The sequence below is a fragment of the Pinus tabuliformis genome, chromosome 2_2 (assembly GCF_031772625.1).
Source record: "Pinus tabuliformis cultivar Carrire ecotype Pingquan chromosome 2_2, CPIR1, whole genome shotgun sequence".
In the NCBI taxonomy this organism is placed as follows: Eukaryota; Viridiplantae; Streptophyta; class Pinopsida; order Pinales; family Pinaceae; genus Pinus; species Pinus tabuliformis.
Window position 1 is genome coordinate 481,880,313 of NC_142300.1, and position 23,679 is coordinate 481,903,991.

General features: G+C 34.5%; 1 protein-coding gene across 1 annotated transcript; it reads right to left on the reverse strand.

Annotated features, from left to right (window-relative positions):
• Nucleotides 1-13,975: 13,975 nt before the first annotated feature.
• LOC149193444 (uncharacterized) lies at nt 13,976-20,734 on the reverse strand. Its single transcript, XM_089407309.1, has 4 exons — nt 19,724-20,734; nt 17,130-17,276; nt 16,880-17,005; nt 13,976-14,059 (listed from the first exon to the last, which is right to left on the reverse strand). Exons 1-4 carry the CDS (start codon nt 20,732-20,734, stop codon nt 13,976-13,978), a joined length of 1,368 nt encoding a protein of 455 aa, XP_089263435.1.
• Nucleotides 20,735-23,679: the final 2,945 nt, after the last annotated feature.

Consider the following 23,679-nt stretch of genomic DNA (forward strand, 5'->3'; position numbering starts at 1 on the left):
TTTTTGTTTTAAATTACTATACTGTGAAGAATGCATCGGTTTTATGTTTATTTTTTTTTAATTATTATTTTAAACATTTCTTTAATTTTATTATTATGATTTTTTTTTTTCGGTATTTTCTGTTTTTATTTCTTAGATCATAAATAAGGGATATCGAAGCTACTGGGTGGCTGGAAATGAACACATTGATGGTTATTACATCATAATGCCACCTAATCCCTTCAAGTTCAACAAACAAAATGAAAAGATAAAAAACAATCCTTCTACCGAATTGTGGCTGGGATTGTTATCTTGAATTCAAGTTCAACCAACAAAATAAGAGGATAAAAATCTACAGATAATCGAACGAGAAATACCAAATTGATGTAGCAGTTGTGGATTATCTTTGGAGATACAACACAATAGCTAACTGTATTATAAAAATAGCATTGAAAGAATATTTGTAAATTTAATAATGACAGGATATTATTTGTATGTGTAATGAGATTGTGATGTATATGTTATTTTTAACATGAAGATATATGGGTTAAATATAATGTTATATAAAATTATAAAATAAATAAAATAATAATTATTTACAAATTTTGATGATGAAGAAGAAAAGTGTTTATTAAAATTTAGTTGGTTATTACATTTAAAGATGGTCTAAGGTTATATGAATTTTTTTTTTAAATTTATTTACTTATTCAAAAAGTATTAACACAAATTTTCCAAAATCCCCATACTTTTGTTAAGCTAAGAGGTTAGGAAGGTTGGTGTCTCACAAATATCTTGAAAATGAGATTTATATCAATATTTTCTGGACATTTTACAAGTGTTTTTCATCTTCAACCATATGTCACAATGGTAACAAAATTTCTCATCCAAAGGCATTTTGGAAATTGACCAACTCTTATTTTCACCATGGAGCTCATACAAATTTTGTTCTTATTGTCAGTTAATACTTATGATATTCTAGATTATGGTTTATCATCTCTTTATAATATCTTAACTTTATTTTTCCTTCAAATGTTTTTATCACACCATATTTTCTCTTTAAATTTTGAGGTAATAATATTTTTAATATTATCTTTATTTTTAAAATGATCTCTTCCCTTATTACCGAATGGTTTAGCAAAGACTAGGCATCCTTATGCTATAGGTTATGATCTATTTCCTTTAATTTTGAGATTATAAGTTATAAAACACTTTTGGATGTAATATATCTTTCTCCATAGCTCTTTGGAGATATCTCATCCCCTAATTTAACATCCATATAGAATAACAAGAGTAATGAGAGTCTTAAAGAATTTTTTTTTTAAACCCATATCCAAAGGTCCACTCATTTACAATTGTTTTCAAACCAAAAATAAGTTTTTCACCCTCCATTTATCATTTTGTCAATGCTATAATTCCATTTTATGTTGTGATGAGTATCATTTCTGAGTTATTTGTATGAAAACACTTCCTCCATGTTGTCATTGCCATATACAAAAGTATCATAGGTCATATTATTGGATTTAATTATCATGAACTTTTATTTTTAGTATTAACAGTCATATCCATATTGGAAAAAAATCTTTCAAGATTCTTAATTTCTTGCAAACATCATAGGGACTCCTCACCATAATAAATATATCATCAACATGAAGAAGAAGAATGATGACGATGCGAACAATACTTGGGCTAAGGCAACTCGCTTCTTCCAAAAAATCTTCTTACTTGTTAATGCATATGCCAAAAAAAGTAGAAGACAAGAGATATTCTTGCTTAACTATGATATTGTAGATATTTTCTTTTGAATATCCCTTAATGTTCCTAAAGTTAATAATAACATTATCATACAATCTTATCACAACCCCCAAATCAGTAGGCATTTTCATCTCTTCCAACCTATCTCAAATACCTGTCTAAGGTACAACACAAATGATTGTTCATTTTGAGCATATCCCTAATTATTGAAAAGACATCCCTCAAAAAGAAAAAAGAGATAAACTTATAACTCTAAATTGCCACATAAAATTTGAAACAATAGTTACATAAAAGAATATAATTTTTTTTTGGAAAACCAAGGAAAAATGTAGACTATTTTACTTTAAAAAAACTAATATTAACTCTTTGTTGTAATTTATCTTTTATTTTCTAAATCCATCACTAACCAAAATGAACTATTTTTATACTATTCTAATCAACATGCAATTATTCTTACTCAATCTTGCTTAAAAGTTTTGCGAGTATAGTTATTAAAATATTACTGTCAGTTTTTATAAACTTTTTCTTTATAATTTAAAATTTATATAAGAATATTTTGTGAAATACTCTAAATTGTTATCTTGCATTTACTCCAATCAATTCTATGCCCTCTTAGTTTTCTTCAAATTTATTAAATGAGATATGAGGCCATAGCCTACGTTTTCAGGCACAAACTATTCTCAATTGAATATGCTGGAGTTAATATATTCTTTAGCCCAATGAACTAATTCCTTGTTACTAATTGCATTTACTTCTATTGTTTTGTGTTCACATTATTTTCTTCTTTAATTAATTTATCTTCCAACAATTACATATCAGTTAGTCACATATTCGTTTGAAAATTGTACATGGTGGATTACATTGTAAGCCGTAAAATCCCAGATAGTAATAAATTCCAAGCCAAAATCTAGATTGATTTTCCGAAACAAAATGAGGGAGAGTCTAAGAGGGCCTTTCTTGTAGGGCTATGCCCTATTATTGATGTCCTTCATCAACAAAATTAGCACTATGACGACCACTCTTGGAAAGATACCACTCTTGGAAAGATACCCTTGAGTAGAGATGAGTTTACAATTATTTATATCTTATCTTCATGGATGTTTTTTAAATCCCTACATGGGGTCTCATACAAAATTGAGCCTACGAGTGCCTTTGCATGAACCCCTAATAAAGGTAATTGAATTTTTGTTTGAAGTTTTATGGTGAAGGAAACATTATATGACTTGTGCATATTGGATAACTAGAACATATATTACACCTCGTCAATATTATTCTTGAAGATATAGTATGTAGGTTGCTTCCATTTACTTTCAAAGGTAAGGTTTTACACTAGTATAATTTTTTTTCAATCTATATATTTATTGGATTTGGTTTAAGCTTTAATTTATTTTCATAAATTTTTATAAACAATATTTTATATTATATTATCTAATTTTAAGGTCATGGTCAAGTTAGATTTTCATAATTTTTTATAAACAATATTTTATATTATATTATCTAATTTTAAGGTCATGGTCAAGCCAGACACCAAATTGGTGTATGAAACTTCTATTGTTTGTGGGATAAGGGACTCATTTCCACACAACAATTTGGCTGCTAAGTTTATGAAGACATACATACTCTACCCCCTCTGGTTTTGAACTTGTGACCTCTTACGAGGAAACACATGCTCTTAACCATTAGTGACGCAGGAAAAACCGCCTAAAGTCAATTTCCCTGACTTTCATAATAACATTACGTGAACATGTGGGTTATGTCCCACTTATACCGATCGAAAGTGTTTACATTGGTGGGTTTTAAACAAAACCCGACCAATCACCCAACATCGCTTTAACATGTAATCCGCCAACGAACGCTAGTCCACCTGAATGCACAAGACCAGACTCCAAATAGATTTAAACCCGTGTCCATAAATTTCCCGGGTCTGCTCAGGTCCAAGTCCTATCGGCTTCAATCTCCACCATTGATCAAAGCCCACTTGATCCAACGGTCAACAACGATATCGCACGAGAATCTTGCACAATGTTTACCTGACCTTATGGAGCCAATAAGGACTATATATCCTTAATCTATAAATGTTCGGGTCTGACTTTGAAGTTAAAGTCTGATCTCTTTATGACCCGATATCCATTGGATATACAAGGTCATCAGATCTACGACCTGCGGGTCTTCCACTAGTGCACGAGTTGCTAACAAGCCTAACCCACGCCGTTGACTGGGACCTAAAAGTTTGAAATGAGATTGACGGCTAGGATTTAGTGTGGGCTGTTGAGTCCCAAACTTGCATCTTCCCTATATACCTTTTCAGCCTTCTTCTCCATTTACTTGACCCACCAAGCTGTCAAATCATTGCATATTAGTTTAAAAAGAGCTTATAAAATGGTTTCCTAACTATGTTTGTGACTGCTGTTTGATTTAGATTTTTGTTCAATCAGCTGTGGAAACTTGTCACTTTCCGCAGCCAGCTCAAGTTTCCGCAGCCATTTTGTTGAAGACTATGTTACAGGTGTCCAATGGAGAATCCGGCCACATGGGCAAGCTGCAAATGACATGTACATGGAGCGTGTCCCCTTGGTTCAGTCGAATCACTCACAAACAGCCATGGTCAAAGATGGTCAAAGGAGTGGTCAAACCAAGAATTTTGCGGTGGCACGGCTCTATTTTGCCCACGTGAAGTTTTGCGTGGAAAGTTCCTTAATTTCCAGAGGTGTGCTAACACCTGTGGATCAATCCGTGAACCAAATCAAACAGCCACCACTCCATAGATTTATTTGTCATGATTACCATACTGCTAGATCTCAGGACATGGAGATTTACGTGTCTGTTTGGCAGCGTAGAATTTAGGAATCAGTTATAGCATCTTCAGTTATAAATAACGCATTATCATATGCTTGATAGTTAGCTTTTACATGTAATCTTGACTGTGTTTACGAGCCCACTGTGCCGTGCTCTATTTCTATGTTTTGACTGCACTTTAATATATGAGAAGACAACATTCTTAAGTCCAATTTGTGACTGAGTATTGATTGGCCGAGGTTGCAGAGGGCCCCTGTACACCAAGGCTCTGTATCTACTGTATAGTTTCTTACTTGCTTTCATTATGTTACTGCTTTTATAATCATTTGCTTGTATATATTACGCTGTCCTGATATTCATACTAACTGCTGTTCATCTTTTCTTTTATGCTTTCTCATGATTGCTAGCTGATCAGTATTTTTCTTTCAGGTTCTTGTAGGCAGCCCGGGCAAATTACATAGTTTTAATGACTAATGACATGAGATCATCTTGTCCTTTCTGCTGATTCATTTACTGAGTTTTAATTCTAGCATTGTCATTTCTTTCAGTTTTGCTTTGCTTATTTACTTTTTTGCAACTTAGATATCATATTACTCATTTGTTTATGATTTCCTTCCCATAGCCAAGCGACTCAAATAGTGAGGAATCTGAATATTACTTGATGTAGTATGATTTAATTTACTTTCCTACAAGTTAGTGATTAAATTACTTATGTCATTTTCAGGAATTGAAATATGAATGAGTAGTTAAATCTTAGTTTCATTTTATGCAATTTCATTTCCTTCAATTCAGATATCATATTACTCAATTTGTTTATGATTACTTCCTATAGCCAGAGCGAGTCGAAAGGTGAAGGGTCAGAATATGGGTTGAAGTAGTGTGATTTAGTTTGCTTTGCTTTTAGTCTCTGAATTGCTTTGAGTTCAGTTTTTATTTTCTTTTATACAGCAGTAAGGATACTGGGCTTCATTGTCACTAGTTCACTGTTTTGGTACATTTTTATTTTCTTTTGAGAATTCATTTCATCATAGCCAGTTTGAAACCTTCTTTTTGAGAACTTTAAAGTTTGGAAAATCATTGTAGAAATCACCATTGCCATCCATACTTGAATTTCAATTTTTCCATCTCACATTAGGGAATCCACAGAAGATAAACCCAAAAACAAACCAAAAACTCAAAAACGACAAAGAACTAAGAAATCGGTTATGTTGCATATACAGTGCACTTCACTTCAGCAGTTTATGACTCTCGGATTGACATTTTAAATAGAAATTTAGGACACACTAAATTGACCAAACATAGGCCTTCAGCCACGATCAAAACATCCATACACTCCTATCCCCCACAGTCTATTCCTCTTCCATTCATATCCGTCGATCTAAATGATCCGACGGTTCCCTCTGCGCTTGTTCACTTATGATGGAATCTACATCAATCACCCATTAACTCTACGATACTCTGTTCACACTCATACAATAGTTAACTTGTTAACATTGGTCGACATTGATCCTTACAGTGATCGATGCTCGATCAATAACCTGTCACATGAAATTTACCTCTTCCAACACATACATCTAAACTATAGGTCAAACATACACATATACACGAAAATCCACATAACACATATTTCTATTATATACATAATTCAATTACAAAATAAGGCATTTCAGCCTTAGACACAATTTCTCCTTTGACTACATTGCATTCTTACTCTCTGTCTATGCTCTATATCTGTCTCTCTATATCCCCTCTATCAGAACACGCGGGTTCATAATATATAGAAATAACTATAGAATCATGGATCATTCTAGATCCGTGATCTTCTCCTAAAATCGTTCAAACAAACTCCTAAATCTCTCTACACACATACATGGCATATAATTACATTAAATTAATTCTTCTCGAGACTTATCAATTTCATCAAATTAGCTCATTTTTAATAGAAATTTGCTGCCAATTTACATGATTATCCACGTCTCTCTCTCCACAGCTTTGACTTTGACTTTTGATTAAGGGTGGTCGGATGCTCCTGCATCAGACTCCCGAGGCACAAAAAATTATGACCTCCTGGTCATATGCTTCTCCTTAATTCCATAGAAATTCTACCCACTTCCTTAGTGGAACTGCCTTCATGATCTTTCTGTGAGCTGCAACAAAACCTCTGCAGTAATAGTCTTCTCTGCTCCATGATGCCTCACCAAGCCTCTCTCCTCAAGCTTAGTCTTTTGGCATCTCCCTGGTTCTCTCTTCTGTGGAACCATATGAGCATTTCATGCTCAATGCTGCTGCAAGTTTTCTCACCTTATGTTGCCGCTATCGACAGTACAAATATCATAAACTCTCCAGTCTTCAACATAACGGTACCTCCTTCTTTTGCAAAATCTTCTTTCTTTCAGGCAACCTTTCCTTGCTCTAATACCACTTTGACGCCGGAAAAACCGCCTAAAGGCAATTTCCCTTACTTTCATAATAACCTTACGTGAACCTGTGGGTTATGGCCCACCTATACTGATCGAAAGTGTTTACATTGGTGGGTTTTAAACAAAATCCGACTAATCACCCAACAACACTTTAACACGTAATCCGCCAGCAAACACTAGTCCACTTGAATGCATAAGACCAGACTCCAAATATATTTAAACCCACATCCATAAACTTCCTGGGTCCGCTCAGGCCCAAGTCCTATCAGCTTCAATCTTCGTCGTTGATCAAAGCCCACTTGATCCAATAGTCAGCAGTGATATCGCACGAGAATCTTGCACAATGTTTACCCAACCTTATGGAGCCGATAAGGATTATATATCCTTAATCTATAAATGTTCGGGTTTGACTTTGAAGTTAAAGTCTGATCTCTTTATGACCTGATATCCATTGGATATACGAGGTCAACAGATCTATGACCTACGGGTCTTCCACTAGCGCACGGGTTGCTAACAGGCCTAACCCCGTCGTTGACTGGGACCTAAAAGCTTGAAATGAGATCGACAGCTAGGATTTAGCATGGGCCTTCAGCCACGATCAAAACATTCATACACTCCTATCCCCCGCAGTCTATTCCTCCGCCATTCATATCCGTCGATCTAAACGATCCGACGATTCCCTCTACGCTTGTTCACTTATGATGGAATCTACATCAAACACACATTAACTCTACATACTCTGTTCATACTCATAAAAGTTAACTTGTTAACATTGGATCACCATCGATCCTTACAGTGATCGATGATCAATCAATAACATGTCACATGAAATTTACCTCTTCCAACACATACATCTGAACTATAGGTCATACATACACATATACACGAAAATCCACATAACACATGTATTTCTATTATATACATAATTTGATTACAAACTAAGGCATTTCAGCCTTAGACACAATTTCTGCTTAGACTACATTGCATTCTTACTCTCTGTCTATGCTCTATATCTGTCTCTGTATATTCCCTCTATCAAAACATGCAAGTTCATAATATATAGAAATAACTATAGAATCGTGGACCATTCGAGATCCATGATCTTCTCCTAAAATCGTTCAAACAAACTCCTAAATCTCTATACACACATACATGGTAGATAATTACATTAAATTAAGTCTTCTCGAGACTTATCAATTCCATCAAATTAGCTCGTTTTTAACATAAATTTGCTCCCGGTTTACATGATTGTCCATGTCTCTCTCCACAAATTTGACTTTGACTTTTGATTAAGGGTGGTCAGATGCTCCTGCATCAATTAGGCCCACTCAAACTGTATGGTTAAACATGGCCTAAAACTTAGTGAAATGCAGGTGGAGGCTAGAAAAATTATTCATAAATTTAACCACACATTTCTACTATCTAAAGAACTTAATACTGCCTCCATGATAACTAAAATCCTTGAATTAAAGACATCTTCCATTTTTATCTGCATGCTCTTCTCAAAATTATGGTTATGGCCACTTTATGAAAAGGAATAGGATATTTAAGCAAAGGTTACAAGGAATCATAAATTCTTAGGAAAGAATTGAAAAGATATTGTTAAGTCAACATTTTTTCATCCTTTTCACCATTTAAAACACTTATTTTTTTATCATTTTACCTCATTTCTTCACTTACTCATTACCATTTTTAACATATTTACTCATGAATATACCATGACAAGATTACAAATGTTAAAGTGGTTAATTATCATTAATTTAATTTATTTTTAATTAATTAAAAGGGATTATGATTTGTTTTACTAGTGACAATTTTGCTCTCCTATGCAGTTCCTGTAATGAAACTCCATGGTTGGCATATCTATGCAACTCCAATGTAAATTCTAGAAAATAGGTTTTATTGTTGGTGACACTGACATGAATCGATGTTATTTAATTTGTAACCAGGTTGATTCCACAAACCTTTATCTCATTATCTACATTTAAGGAATAAATGAGTAGCTAACTTTAACTGTGATTTTTGGAGCAATAGAGATGAATATGAAGATTCTACGACATGGGTTTTGTGAATAACATCCCAAATTAGGTGTCACATGAATATTTTATGTAAAAATTGTGTATATTTAGACATAGGAGCAATTCTTTCTACTGGATTTTCTATGTTGCAACTATTTTCATAACACATCCCAAATGGAGCGCTAAACCAACAATATATATATATATATATATATATATATATATATATATATATTTACAATGTCAAAATTATAGTGAGCTTGGGAGGCTTCTCTCCAAGCTTTTTGAGCATAGGAATAAAATCTTAAATCAAAATAGATAATTTGTTTCTTTAGGTCTGATAGACCATTATTTGGTCTCAGCGGATGTTAATCATCATCATCATCATATATATATATATATATATATATATATATATATATATATATATATATATATATATATATATATATATATATATATAATTTCTCTAATTAAGATCCATAAAAAACAAATTAAGATTATATTTTATAGTTTGCCCATAGTTTAACAATCTATATTCAGGGGAATTGGTTTCAATTGGGGAATTGGGAAGTTAATGGAATCGTAAACATGGTATTGAAAGAGTATTCAACAATGATTGGATAATTTTTGTATTTTAAATATGGAATAAATTGTAGTGAGATTAGAATGTATGTTTCATTTTTAAAATGAAGATATGTTGGTTAAATATAATATGTTTATAAGGTTAAAAAGTTGGTAAAATAAATTATTTATAAATCTTTAGGATGATGTTGACCAAGGTCTATTGATACCAAATTGGTTTATTATACTAAAAAGGGAAATGAATTATTTGGAATTCTTTATAAAAAAAATTGTGTTTAAAAAGAATTAAGAGAAGTTTTTCATGATCATCATAGTTTTATTGAGCTAAAAGGTTAGGAAGGTTGGTCATGCGACAAATCTTTTGAAGATTGGATGTAATCTTAGTGTACACAAGAGATTCTAATTTTTTTTTCATCTTCAACCCTTTTAGTGACACAAAAGTGACAAACTCGCTCATCCCAAAGCGGTTTGAGAGTTGATCAAATCCGAATTTGAGTAAGAAGCTCATGAGAATTAGTTCTTATTTTAACAATATTTATATTTTTCTTTTCACTCGTCAAATCTTCTAGATTAGGGTTTATCACCTCTTTATAATATCTTAACCCTTTTTTTCCCACAAACTTTTCATCACACCACAATTTCTCATTAAATTTTGATGTAATAATATGTTTAATATTGTCCTTATTTTGCAAAATGATCTCTTGTTTTATTCCCCAATAGTTTAACAAATTTTGGGCATCCTTATGCCATCTTTGATTGAGTCGTAGGTGGTTTTGGATGGAGCTTGAAGCAATTTTATGAATCCTATCATATTCCATGTTGCTAAACTTGTACTTATACATTAGGTTTCTAGTCCTAGTTGTGCTCTCTATGGGGGCAAGGCTTGTTTCAATGAGAATGAAGTATACTTGGTGTATTTACTTTAATTTTTGAGATAATAGGCAATAGAACTCTTTTCGATCTAGTATATCTTTCTCAATGACTCTTTAGAGATACTACATCCCAAAATTTCAAACCTATATAAAATAATAGGAGTAATGATAATGTTAAAGAGGATTTTTTCTTATTCTATATCTGAAGATTAGTTTATTCACAATTGTTTTTAAGCCCATAATAAACTTTCCACCATTCCTTTACCATTATCTTAATGTTGTGATTGCGCCAAGAGGCTCTCTCTAGCCCAATATGAAAGAGTTGTTGTAAGGTTATGTTTTGTAATGTGATGCGATGTTATGTTATGTTATGTAATGTAAACATTTTGACTAGGTCAAATTACATAACAATAAAAATAAAAATAAATGTAATTAAAAAATAAATAAAATATAAAAATAAATTTAATACTTATAATCATTATTTAAAGCATTTTAACGAGGTCATTACATAAAAATAAAATAAAATAAACAAAACTAATAATAATAATTATCAATTATTAATAATTAAACTAGCCTAGATCCATCTTAGCTCTGGATCTACCAAGTGCTGAGAGGGATCAAATGCAAACCTCTTTTAGAGTGAAAAGAGACTTGATCCCTCTTGGCACTTGGTAGATCCAGATTTAAGATGGATTTAGGCTGGTTCTAGTTTAGCTTGTGATGAATCACTACAACAAAACCAGCGATTTGCGCCAGATTTAGCGCCAGATTTTAGTGCATTTTTTTTGTAATTGTGATGAGCAACCTGGCGCTAAATCTGGCTCTATTGTACAATTTTTAAAGCGTCCTTTTTTGCACCTGATTTTGCATCCTTTTTCACGCTAGATTTTGCATCATTTTTTACACCAAACTATGCATCATTTTTTGCGTCAAATTTTGAACCAAGATTTGCATCTTATTTTATGACAGGTTTTGCTTCTAGTTTTGTGTCATTTTTTGCATCTATTTTTCATTCTCTTTTGCTTCCTATTTTGTGTCATTCTTTGCTTCCATTTTTGCACCATCATTTGCATCAAGTTTACACTGTATTTTGAATCCAATTTAACGTCTTTTTATGCATCCATTTTGTGTCAGTTTTTGCATCTAGTCTTACGCCAGGTTTTGTATCTAGTCTTACACTAGTTTTTGCTTCTATTTTTGCACCAGCTTTGGTGCCTATCTTTGCACCATGTGTTGAATTTGATTTAGCACCAAATTTTGCATCCATTTTTGTGCCCATTTTTGCATCTTTTTTTGGACCATTTTTTACATCCACATTTACGTTTGATTTGTCTCCATTTTTCCCATCTCATTTTGCACCATATTTTGCGTCATTTGTTTCATCCAATTTTGCATCATTTTTAACACCATCTCTTGCATCTAATGTTACATCATTTTGAGCATCCAAATTTGCATTTATATTTGCATCTTATGTTGAGTCATGTGTTGTGTCCACCTTTGCATCTTATTTTGTGTCTAATGGTACATTCAATTTAGAGCCATTTTTTACGTCTACTTTTGTATTTGTTTTTGCACCAAGTTTTGCATCCAATTTTAAGCTATTTTATGCCCCTTTTTGCACCATTTTTTGTGTCTACTTGTGTCCAATGTTGCACCATTATTTACACCGACTTTTTCATCCAATTTTGCATTTTTTTGGTGTCTAGTTTTACATCGTTTTCACCATCCAAATTTGCATCTTTTTTTGCCTCATTTTGTGTCCACATTTGCATATAATTTTGTGTCTGAGTTCGAGCCTAAATTTTCATGTGATTAGGAATCATTTTTTACATCCAATATGGCATCCTTGGTTTCACCTTTTTTCAGCCCCATTTTGCATCTTGTTTTATGTCTTTCTTACATCTTTTTTTTTTCCTTTTTTTGCACCCAAGTTTGCATCCCAAATTTACACCATTATTTGCATCATCATTTGGCATATTAATTTGTAACGTTTTTTGCTTCTTTTTAACGCTCAACTTTGCATCTTATTTTACATCTAGTTGTTGTCTTTTTTTGCATCTAATTTGGTGCCCATTTATGTGTCCTTGTTATTGCCCAATTTGATATCCTTTTGTATGCCATGTTTTGTTCCCTTCTTTGTGTCAACTATTGCACAATTTTTCACTTCTAATTTAAAACACTTTGTATGTCAATTGTTTGCATTTTGTATTAATTCCTAGTTTAACATCCAATTTTAATTTCAATTTTGCATCCATGGTTACATCCGCATTTGACTTCTTATATAGAGTATATTTTTCTTTACATATATGACCCCCTTTATAGATTCATAGTGAAATATATGATAGTTTCTAAATATCATTAAAGCAGATATCACAATTCAAAATCATTTGTAAAGAAATTTAAGAGAAATTGACAACATCCATCCAAAAAAATAACAATGTGTCATTAACAATTTTCAAAACATGTATAAAATAGCAACATAATACTAATAAAATCAGTATTATTTTTAATCAAAACAAGTAAAATTCAAATATGATTAACAAATCAAAATATTTCATGAATATCGTTATTCTACGATAAATTAACAACATACATAAATCAAACTCATCGTATGATTACAAAATCAAAATGTCTCATTGATATAGGGTAAATTCACAACACCCATCTAAACATAACAATGTCATTCTACACAATAATTTCTTCATAAAAAACAATGCATGTGCATGCCTAGCTACCACCACCAAGATCATCCTCATGATCATCTTGACCATCCTCATTACTCTGATCCACATCATCACCAACACCGCAACTATCATCATCATCTCCTCCTTCACCACCATCATCCTCATCCTCATCCTCATCATCTCCTGATATATGTTGAACATAATTTGGATCATCGTCTTGGCAATCATTACCTATAGCATTCTGACAAAAAAAATCAATATTACATGTTAGTATTAATTACATAACACAACGCATGTTTTTGTTATACAATGTTAACCATAAAATGAGGTAAGATATACTAGCATTTGCACCAGATGTTGCAAAGGAAACGCCGTAAGGCATAAATTGAAAAATACAAATACAACAAAAGAATACTTTGATAAAGAATAAAAATATATTGAATGCTCAAATCAATGCCCCATTAATTGGAAGCATTTAGTAGACATATCTAATGCAGAGACAAGCAAAAATATATAATTCTTCAAATTCTAGATGGATGCAATCACTTAGTAATGCCATGTTGAGAACCTTCCTCTACTTGTAATATCCTCTATCAGGGGCAACCTTCACGCCTCTACCTTATATCAACACTGACGAAGTTAGCAATCCCATTGGCCCATCCTATTTATCTGTCAAGTTTGAAGCATAAGGCAAGTGACTGGACACTGGTATTATACAATAAGCTGAAACCTAAACTGAACTTCCCCCATGGGCATGACGGACAAGAGATGGGGCTTTTCTTAAATAGAAGAGATAGGGCAATCTTTACATCCCTACCTCATCAACACTGATGAAGTTAGCAATCCCATTGGCCTATCCTATTTACCTGTCAAGTTTGAAACATACGGCAAGAGACTGGACACTGGCCAATCTTATCAGATATCCCTCTATCAAAGCAACATTCTAATGGCCCCTGCTACAATTATACAATATCTAGAGAGCATCATTAGAAACATCCTTTGGAGAGATAAAAATGAAAACAAGTGGCCTCTACTCCATTGGAAATGGGTGGCATTTCTTAAATAAGGTACGAGGGACAGAATGCAAGATCTTTTTAGCAAGGTCCCCTATACGAAAATCTATTGATACTATTGATGGAAACACACTTTGGAATAAATCAATTAGAAGTATCTGGTGTGAGGCAAAAAATAGAAGAGATAATCAAGAAAATATGTATGCCTAAAGGTTGTATAATCTACAACGATGTGCTTCAAAGTAAAATTTTATCTAAGGTAGACACAGAAGTTTCAATTCATACAAAATTAACTATCAAATTGTTTTGTTTAGACTCTTAGAGCTAACTTTAAGTTTTAACAGCAGAAGATCAGATAGACCAGTAGTTTAGGAACTCTGCACTCCTCACCATTTTTGTATACTTATGGAGAAATTATAGATTTGTCAGATGGATGAAGATGTTTCTGAAAGCATCATTTTGCAAACATGCAAATTCTCCTCTGCGTAAACAAATAAAAGCTGAAAAAAGAGAAGAAACCAAAAAAGGGGTAGAAGTATAGGCCAACCCAATGTGAAATTTCAATATAACCTTCTCTAACCTTGTCTAATTTCTAAACAACACATTTAACTAGTCATTGATGTCATGTTTCCTCTTTGATGCTTTACATCAAATTAACTTCATCTAACCCCAGCAAGGTAGATGTGCCCACCACACCACTTCATGAGAATGTGTACACAGTTGTACGTCCCTTCATTATCTCAGATGATGCTTTTACTCTCCACCAAACTCCTCGCATGAGAAAAGCAATCTTTGCAAGGTCTCAGTTCAGATTTGGGAAGCTTTGCAAAGGCACATTGTGTTGTTTCATGATGGTAAATGTTATTCATGAATGGCAATTTCTATCTGATTATGCTGAATCCACGGCATCCTCTGTTATTCCTTGCTGCTTTATGGTTTATCTGGTTTTGTTTATGGTGGTGTGAGGCTTTGTCGAGGTGTGGTGTGAGAGAGGGACCAGACCATCTTGGGCTACCCTCCTCTTGGGATCAGCTCCTACTCAGGTCTCTTTATTTTCTTCCTCTCGTCAAGTCCTTACCCCTCAGTTGGCCGGGGCACGCACTTCTGAGGTGGATTCTATCTGCAGCAGGGCCTCCTCAGGGCATACATAACCCCGAAAGCTCATCAATTGCCGTGTGAGTTGGAACTAGCATTTGAGGGTGGGAAAATGGCAATGGAAATTTGAGAGGTATCACTGCTTCATTGCTGAAAGGTCATCTATCAAGAGTAGATGTACCAGTCCCATTACAACTAGACAGCTGCAGGGAAGGGTACTCCTTTCCAAAAATGACACTAAAAACAAAATTCTGATGATGATGAACATGATGCAGTTGGAATTTAAAGCCATGGACAAGCATTTGACAAGGATAAAAGCAGTCTTACTGCATGGCAAAGGCCCAACTCATCTAGACAGTCCAGGTGATCAAGCACCCATAGATGTAGAGGTTTCCACCTCCTAGTCTCCTCATGAAAATTTATGTTTTCTATCTTTACTATTATAGTAGGATTATGTGTTATATTTTGTGGCTGTTAAGCCAAGGCACTGTAGGCTTTTTTAGAACTCAGTATATTTTTTTAAAATGTATATTTTTGGACAACAGACCTCCTGTATTGCCAATGGTCCGGTTTCCCTAGTGGCAGACTAGAGGCATACAGAAGGTTGGATCATATGTGATCATCAACAGTTAATAAAAGGCCTTTAAATTACCTCCCCACCCCCTCCCAAAAATAAAAAATAAAAATCATCTATAAAGTTTAGAAACTCAATTATTGAGAAAATTTTTCGGCATAAATCACATCATAAATCATTTGTCGACGCGTTCCAAACCAACAAGTGTGGTTCATCGTCAGGACAAGTTGAAGATCCAGACCATGGCAGATTATTTTCCAACTAGCAAAATTAAATCACAACTAGGTTATTATCCAGCTAAGATTAATCAGAAATCAATTTTTTAAAAGTATGTTATTATCAAGCCCAAATTTAATCAAACTTCAAAAATATGTTCTTATCAAGCCCAAATTTAATCAAACTTCAATTATACCCTGAAGATGAGCTCTGCAGTGTGGTCAAAAAATTGAGGAATAATCTACTCCAACACAGCTCTCCTCTTGAATAAAATAATGTCCAGCTACCTGAGCTTTAAAGTCATTCTAACCTTTTGTATGGAAGATTTATAGAATTCATTTCCATTTTAGTTATAGAAAATCCCAATAAAGATAGTGATTGATTTCATGTTTGTACATATGTAATGAACACTTAGCACAATAGTATAGCTCAGTTTGCCCAACCCTTTCTACAGAAGGCATAATACCCAGGGAGGTTACAGGATCTATTCCCAAGTAGTTCTGTCCAGTTACCAGCTGGTATATCAACTAGAAGTCAATTCCATTCCTCACCCAGAAAAAAAAATACAGGGAAAGGAGGGAGAAAGGGGGATTCCATCACTCTGACAATGTACCAACTTCCTCACTTGGAACAGTTAATATGTGGGCAAGTTAAGGGAACATCTTTCTCTGGGAAAATTAATATAAACAATTACTGATGCAGTTACCTCCTTATAATGGCATAAATAAATTTTTTGTTGAATTAATGTTTGTAAGGATTTATCTTTGTAAGGTTCCAATTTTGATGTACAGGCAGAATAAATTATAAACCTATCCATCAACCAAATGAGTCTTGCAAAAAGAAAGAGATAAAGAGAAACTATTCACAAAACTTACCTTTAGCATTTGATGGCCTCCACTATCACTGGTGCTGAAAAGTTGCAACATCAGTGTTTCTTTTTGCGAAGGAGAGTGAGTAATTTCACTGCCTTTCTCAAAATTTGATAAATCACCCTCCCAGTCCTGTAGTAGTCACAAAGAAACATCTTAATATAATGAGGCATTTTCCAAACAAAACCTTTTTAAAAATGGTGCATTGGATAAGGTAGCCTACGTCAGAACACTGTATAGGTCATAGAGGGAAGACCTGTAGCTGCTCTCGGATGGCAGGCACAACCTTATGCAAACTGTCAAAACAGCATGGCGCACTTCCCGACTTCACATCATTGTATGTCGAATCTATGCTTCGAATAAGACACAGTAGCTCTTTTGAAGATACCAAAACACTTAATACCTACAGATGAAAACAAAATATTACATTAGAATACAACAGACTTTAACAAATTATAAAACCGGTTTTCTGGAAAAGCAAAAAATAGAGGTAACACTGCAAAGGACACGTTCAGAAAAAGATGTTATTGCCATTACATCTCTCAGTTCTAATGATACAATGAAATACGCATGGAAATTCAACTGTGAATAACCACAGTCCACCCTTTTGAATCCCATTTGATATACTTGTCAGAAAATACATTAACAAACAAAATTATACATGTACTATGAACTCCAGTATAAACTGACATAAATCTCAGCCAAATACCAAACCTGTTGAAAATTAAAGTGATCATGAATATACAACGAAAATGCACGAATGTAAATTGGATTTCAAGTATTGTTTCTATCTGGATAAAAGAAACAAATTAGAAATAATAACCACCAACTGCTACCGTTATCAAAGAAGTGAACTTGTTAGAAGATCAAGCTAAAACAGTGAAATATTGAAATCCAGGAACATTTTCAATAAGACATTAAAAAACAATCATCAAACTTGGCAGGAAACGCAAGGTTTCAGGCAAGACCACTGCCCACCCAACCATGATCCACCTAAGTAACATTGAGTTGCACTCACTTCTTATGTGACTTGAGAATGGATTACGAATGCCGACTATGGGCATACCAACATTATCCAGACAGTTATAGGGAAAGATTTGAGAAACTTAGGACTTCAATTTTCTTTGAAAGCAACAGAGTTACTACACACATTCAGGACATTTTTTGGTCAGAAAATCATTATGATTTACCAGCATGGATCCATCTTAAGCACGGATTCACATAAGTTGATAGTCACATAAGTTATTGATATAGATCTTCAAGTCTTACTACACACATTCAGGACATTTTTTGGTCAGAAAAGCATTATGATTTACCAGCATGGATCCATCTTAAGCACGGATTCACATAAGTTGATATTCACACAAGTTATTAATATAGATCTTCAAGTAATTTATTTATATAAAGTGTTAACTTATTTTTTGAAAAGTATAAGGTTTAAACATCTTACTCGCATAATTTTTTTTACTTCTAATTACTTTACATGAAATTATATTATAGGTCAAATGGATAACTAATTAAACATGTATAGCATATTCTTTTTTTCTTTTTTATTATAGCCAACATTACTTTTCTATTTAGAGAATATTTTATTTTTATTTTAAGAGGGACACATGTCAACTCTAGAGTCCAAGTTGAGCACGGACATACTTACACATCACGTTCACACTGGGCTGTAAAATGAGCCTCCTAGCCCAATTATACTATAAAGACAGCAAACATGATCACTCCCAATTTGTGTTGAGAACCCTTGACAGTGCATAAGAATATACCAAAAAACATTTTCTTCAAAATTGCATAGTCAAACCAGGTTTCGGTTGGGATCACAAGTTTGTCCATATCCATTCAATATCTATGCCCATTATACAAAGTTAGCGAAGTACCTATCAGATGTAAAATGCAAAACTCAATCCTTCTTTGCAGAACTCGTCCAAAACATGAAGCATATAAATTGCTCGCTGAATTATCAAATAGAAGTAACTTCAGTGCAATGACATCAGGCTGAATTTACCCATTGTTTCTCGAGCAATAGACATGATAATTTATGGAAATGACCCTCCACAAAAGACTGTAAATAGATGGTGTGCTTAGCTATTTGATTGGAAATCTTGTCTACAACTATTTAAACTACAATGAATTTGTCAACATAAAATAATAAGTTGGATAGGTATTTTTCAGACACAAAGCATTTGAGATCCAAAAAATAGACGCTAATCTAAATGTCTCTAATTTAAACCACAGACAATTATTTGTTTGTTGAATTAACAACCAAATTAAGTTTCAATAACACGACGTAACTTTCACATACAAAGCATTTGAGTGCAAAATAAGAAAGATAGTTTAAACGCCTATAAATTAAACCAAGGACATTTTTTGTCTGTTAAACTAATAAACAATTATATCAAATTCAAGCCTACATTTACATGCATGAAGACTGCTCATAACTTAATCTATCAGGAATGGATCATTTGTTGTTAATGTTGATTTTTTCTGTTAATATAGCACTGACAGCAAGGCAAATTCAATATTTAAAAGGCAGCAATCTACATTCGGATCTGGACAACACTTTTTCTCCTTTCTTGCTATGTGATTATTCCCATGCAAGAGGAAGTTCCAACTAATTGATTTTCACACTTCCAAAAGTAAATTCCTCATGTCTAAATTTTCTAGATACAAAACCTAGGTATAATAATCCTAATTGTTGATCCTACCTTGAAATAAGTACCTTTAATCCACCATTGGATCTTGCTTTAAATAAACATGGGGTCTTGCTTGAAGTGTCAAAGTTTATTCATCTATTCCTTGCTATTATCAATAAGACATAATAGAATAAAGGAAAGAGCAATGCACCTTGTGAGTCATCTGAAGAACTGCCTTGGTATTGATGTGCACGAACTTGTGGGCAAATACAAGAAACTGAACAACAAGAGAGCTATAAAAAGGATAATTAGCTAGAACATAGTTTTGCCAATGATCATTATATCCATAACAACTTTCTTTCGTGCTTCTTTTTACTAATGATCCCACAGAATCAGTACCAGTCTTTTGCTTTTGAAGCAAGCTACCTGAAAGTGGAGACAATCGTTGATCCCTATCCCTAAGCATCTTATTCTCTGCCTCCAAATAATGATCCTCTTCGAGAGCGGGCATCATTTTGCCTTCTTCACCAATATTCCAAGGCTGTAAATAATCCAACCATAGATCAATAATGTGTGTAGCCTTCTTCAGACAAGCACCTACTGGCCAATAACTGAAAGCTCGTAATATAAACCTGTACAAAGGCCTCTGTAACAGAAGGGACCATGTAGCAGGCACAACCAAACTACTCCGTGGCAAGGAAAATGACCTCAATCTCAAGGTATCCATTTGTGATGCAGCTCTCCATCCAGAATTCAACTCTTCTTGAGGACAACACAAAGTACTGCTTACATAATTGACCAGTATTTTCACAGCCTCTGTGATTTCTACACTGGGTAGACCATACCTAAGATATCGATTATTAACAGGTAACAAAATACCAAAAGACTGGCAAACCCGTGAAGGTAAGGGCGAAAAATCGTCATTCACTAACCAAAATTGTACAAAGGTATGAACAACAAACTCGGCGCGAGAAAATATCGATGGATTCTCCTCGAAAAAATGATGTACAGACACACTGGGAGCACAAAAATCAGATACAGGAACAAATTTGTGTAGATACAAATTCAGAAGATGCAAATAAGGGCTAGAATTGAACTTCACAGGCCTTCCATTGTCATGGCTACCGTGCAAACTATGCAGAGAAGACGCCCATTTCTCGAAACGAGACCGGGAAGCCTTCTTAAACCCCAATTTCATTTCATCCGAATCCGAACGATGCATAATATGATTATCTTTGCATACATCGTAATAAGCAAACCAAAACATAAAATACTCAAATGCATTCAACTGCACCTGAATCCTCCTCCATGGCCGTCCTCCTTCAATCGGTCTTTAAATAAAGCAGGGCAGACTTCAGATAAGATATACAAACCCCTCTCCGACTGAAGCATGTGACGAATCCACGCCGGAAGGCGCTCGGATGGAAACACATAGCGAACCACATTTTCCTCGTCTGCGGCAAAGATTGACGAAAACAAAGCTCCAGATGGCGAGAGAAGATTTACGACCGCATTCGCGGAATGCTCAGAGGTCTGCGCGATCCATCCGCCAATGCCGGACGGCTGTAAGACCTCCTCGAAGCCGAAGATCTTGCGGAGTAGAACGGGGAAGCATGTTATGTAAAAATGCCTGGTCTGATCCCAGCTGTGCCTATCGATGAAGGATTCCACGACCCGGCATGAATTCAAAATATCAGACGATGATGAGGAAGCATTCAATAACAGCGAACTTAATTCTTGGGCTTCGAAAGAGAAATCTGTCGAAGGTGAAGAAGACACAGCCATTGCACCTCAATTTTACAGTCTCTCTACTGATCCGGTCGGAGGCTTAAATCCCGAGATAAACCCCTTGAATCTTCCTGAACCCTCATGCAGAACCACTAAACCCTACACTACATCGGATCGCAGCACTCACTGATCTAGTATTATAGGCATTCGAAGGTGGGGATACTCTTCTCTTTATTTCAAAATATTTGCACCGCCTTAAGTATCTTTTCAACTTTTGCCATTTCCCTTGAAAGACGTTAGTGTGGGGTGGGGAAATTATGTTGTTTTTGAGGAGTTTTTTGGTTTGTGGGGACAGGGCCACTCTTTATGTGACCATCCGGGCAAGCGAGGCGGTAATCTTAAGTTCTTGCAGGGATATCTTATCTCTTATGGATTAATATGATTATTGATACTCTCTTATGAATTACTTACATTAGTGATAAGGATAGGGGATTAAAAATTTAAATATAATAATAAATTATATAAAAATAAATAAAAATTTGATGGGGTGTTGAGATGTGTGTTAGGTTACTGAGCGGATTTGTTATTCCGTTGTCACCCCAAACATTAAAGAGAGGGATAGTGTCGCCCACATTTAATGATAATGCACTGTTTTAATTTGGAAATCTTTGAAACTTCCTCAATTTCCTACAATTGTTGGGGTCAAATTGATGATATTTGGTGTCAATGTCGTGTTGTCGGGTTATCTATGGGATATTTCCTCTGCGGCTTCTATAGTAGTTCCTTAAGCAACGTGGAAGGTCCAAGTTGTTCTTCCATGTTGGTTTGGCCTTCCATCCTTCACTCCATTTCATGAGCTAGACTATCTACATTTTCCAAGTATTGGCAAGGTTGCATGTGGTCCGCATACCCAATGGTGGGAGTACCTGCACTTAAACTCTTCTAGGTTTATGGGAGCTCAACTCCAACAAGTATACTAGTATTGTCTTTGCTCTTAATTTTTTCCACTGGGTCAGCTACATTTATATTACTTTGGTTTGCTTGGTTTAGGATTCTTTGGGGAAGGTTCAACGTGTTATCTAGGGGTGAGGTAGCCTTGTCCTCCTCCTGCCTACGACAATCTTCCTCACATTGTGTCTTGGTTTTACCATTCCTTTGCAACTCCTTTAGCCTTTGGTTTACCTTCCACCTTTATCCCTAAAATCCTTCATTTTGTACATTGTCCATTGGCCTCACTTTGGTTTTCAATCCCCTAAAATCCTTTTGTCTTTCGAGACTTCACCAATTAGGTTCACTCGCCTCATTATCACCGTGCCTCAACAATGGATGTGGTCGAGACGTGGCTCTGATGGTTAAGGCCCTTTTGGCAAACCCTGTGCTCAGTTGCAAGCCCTAATTGTTGTTTACCTCTTCAATGCAACTACTCCCCCCCGCCTTCCCACGAGAAGTCCAGGATGAAATTGTTAGAAAATCGATAATGGCAGCTTATTGTACTTATTTTCCTTTAACTTGATATTTGCTTGTGAATCTTATTTATCTTCTTTGTGTTCTTTAGTTAGATCTATTCATCAAACAATGTCAAGAACAATAATAACAACAATAGACACATATATTGGCTTTCTTCTTAAAATATGCTTCAAATGATATACAAAGACCCAAACGCTAGACCAATCCTTCTCCTAGTACCAAGTCATCCCTTCCTTAAATCCTTCCTTGATTCTACACCAAAATGTTAGACACTGCAACTTTGACCTGCCAGCTTCAATACTGCTACCCAACTTGCAACTTCGACCCTGCAATTTCGACCTTAAAGCTTCCAAGGAAACCCTAGAGCAGCCTCCTCTTGGGACCTTCCTAATAGCAAGACAACTCCTTATGAGTTCTAGATCAAGTATCCTTCCTTCTAGTTACAAGATGTTGCACTTCATCTTCCTACAACTCAGACCTGTAACTTCACTTCTTCCTGCAGCCCAGAAACCCTAGAATTTCACACGTGTGAGAGAGATAGAGCCCAAAACAAAATATTTATGTCCTTCTTGTGCTTTCTTGGCCTTCACTCTTCTTTCCTGCTCTTCCCAGCTATAGATCGAACTCTTTCTTGTAGATTGAACTTGTTGAGTGAGTTTTTCCAAATGAGGTTGAATTGCTTCCTTTTATATCCTTCTCAAGGGGTCGAATTCTCTCCTTTAGGCCGACTTGATTTTCCCAGGGTCGACTTGTACTTTAGGAGCTTCCAGGATTTTCTAAACTCAAAAATAATTATTTTTACAAATATATTTTTGCCCATAAGGGTCTTATAAACATGATGTTGACTCCTTTGACTCGAGACAGTAAATCCTAAGACCTAACAAACCCTATAATCATGAAGAACATGCTTTACCTAAAACACAATCAATAATGAGCATGAAACCCATGCTTTAATAATAATATATTTTCTTT

Coding starts and splice junctions, on each gene's coding strand:
- LOC149193444 (XM_089407309.1), bottom strand. CDS start 20,734: ATGCATCGTTCGGATTCGGATGAAATGAAATTGGGGTTTAAGAAGGCT. Junction 17,277..19,723: donor TTCTTCAGATGACTCACAAG/GTGCATTGCTCT, acceptor TTTCATCTGTAG/GTATTAAGTGTTTTGGTATC. Junction 14,060..16,879: donor GAGGCCATCAAATGCTAAAG/GTAAGTTTTGTG, acceptor TAATTGTAGCAG/GGGCCATTAGAATGTTGCTT.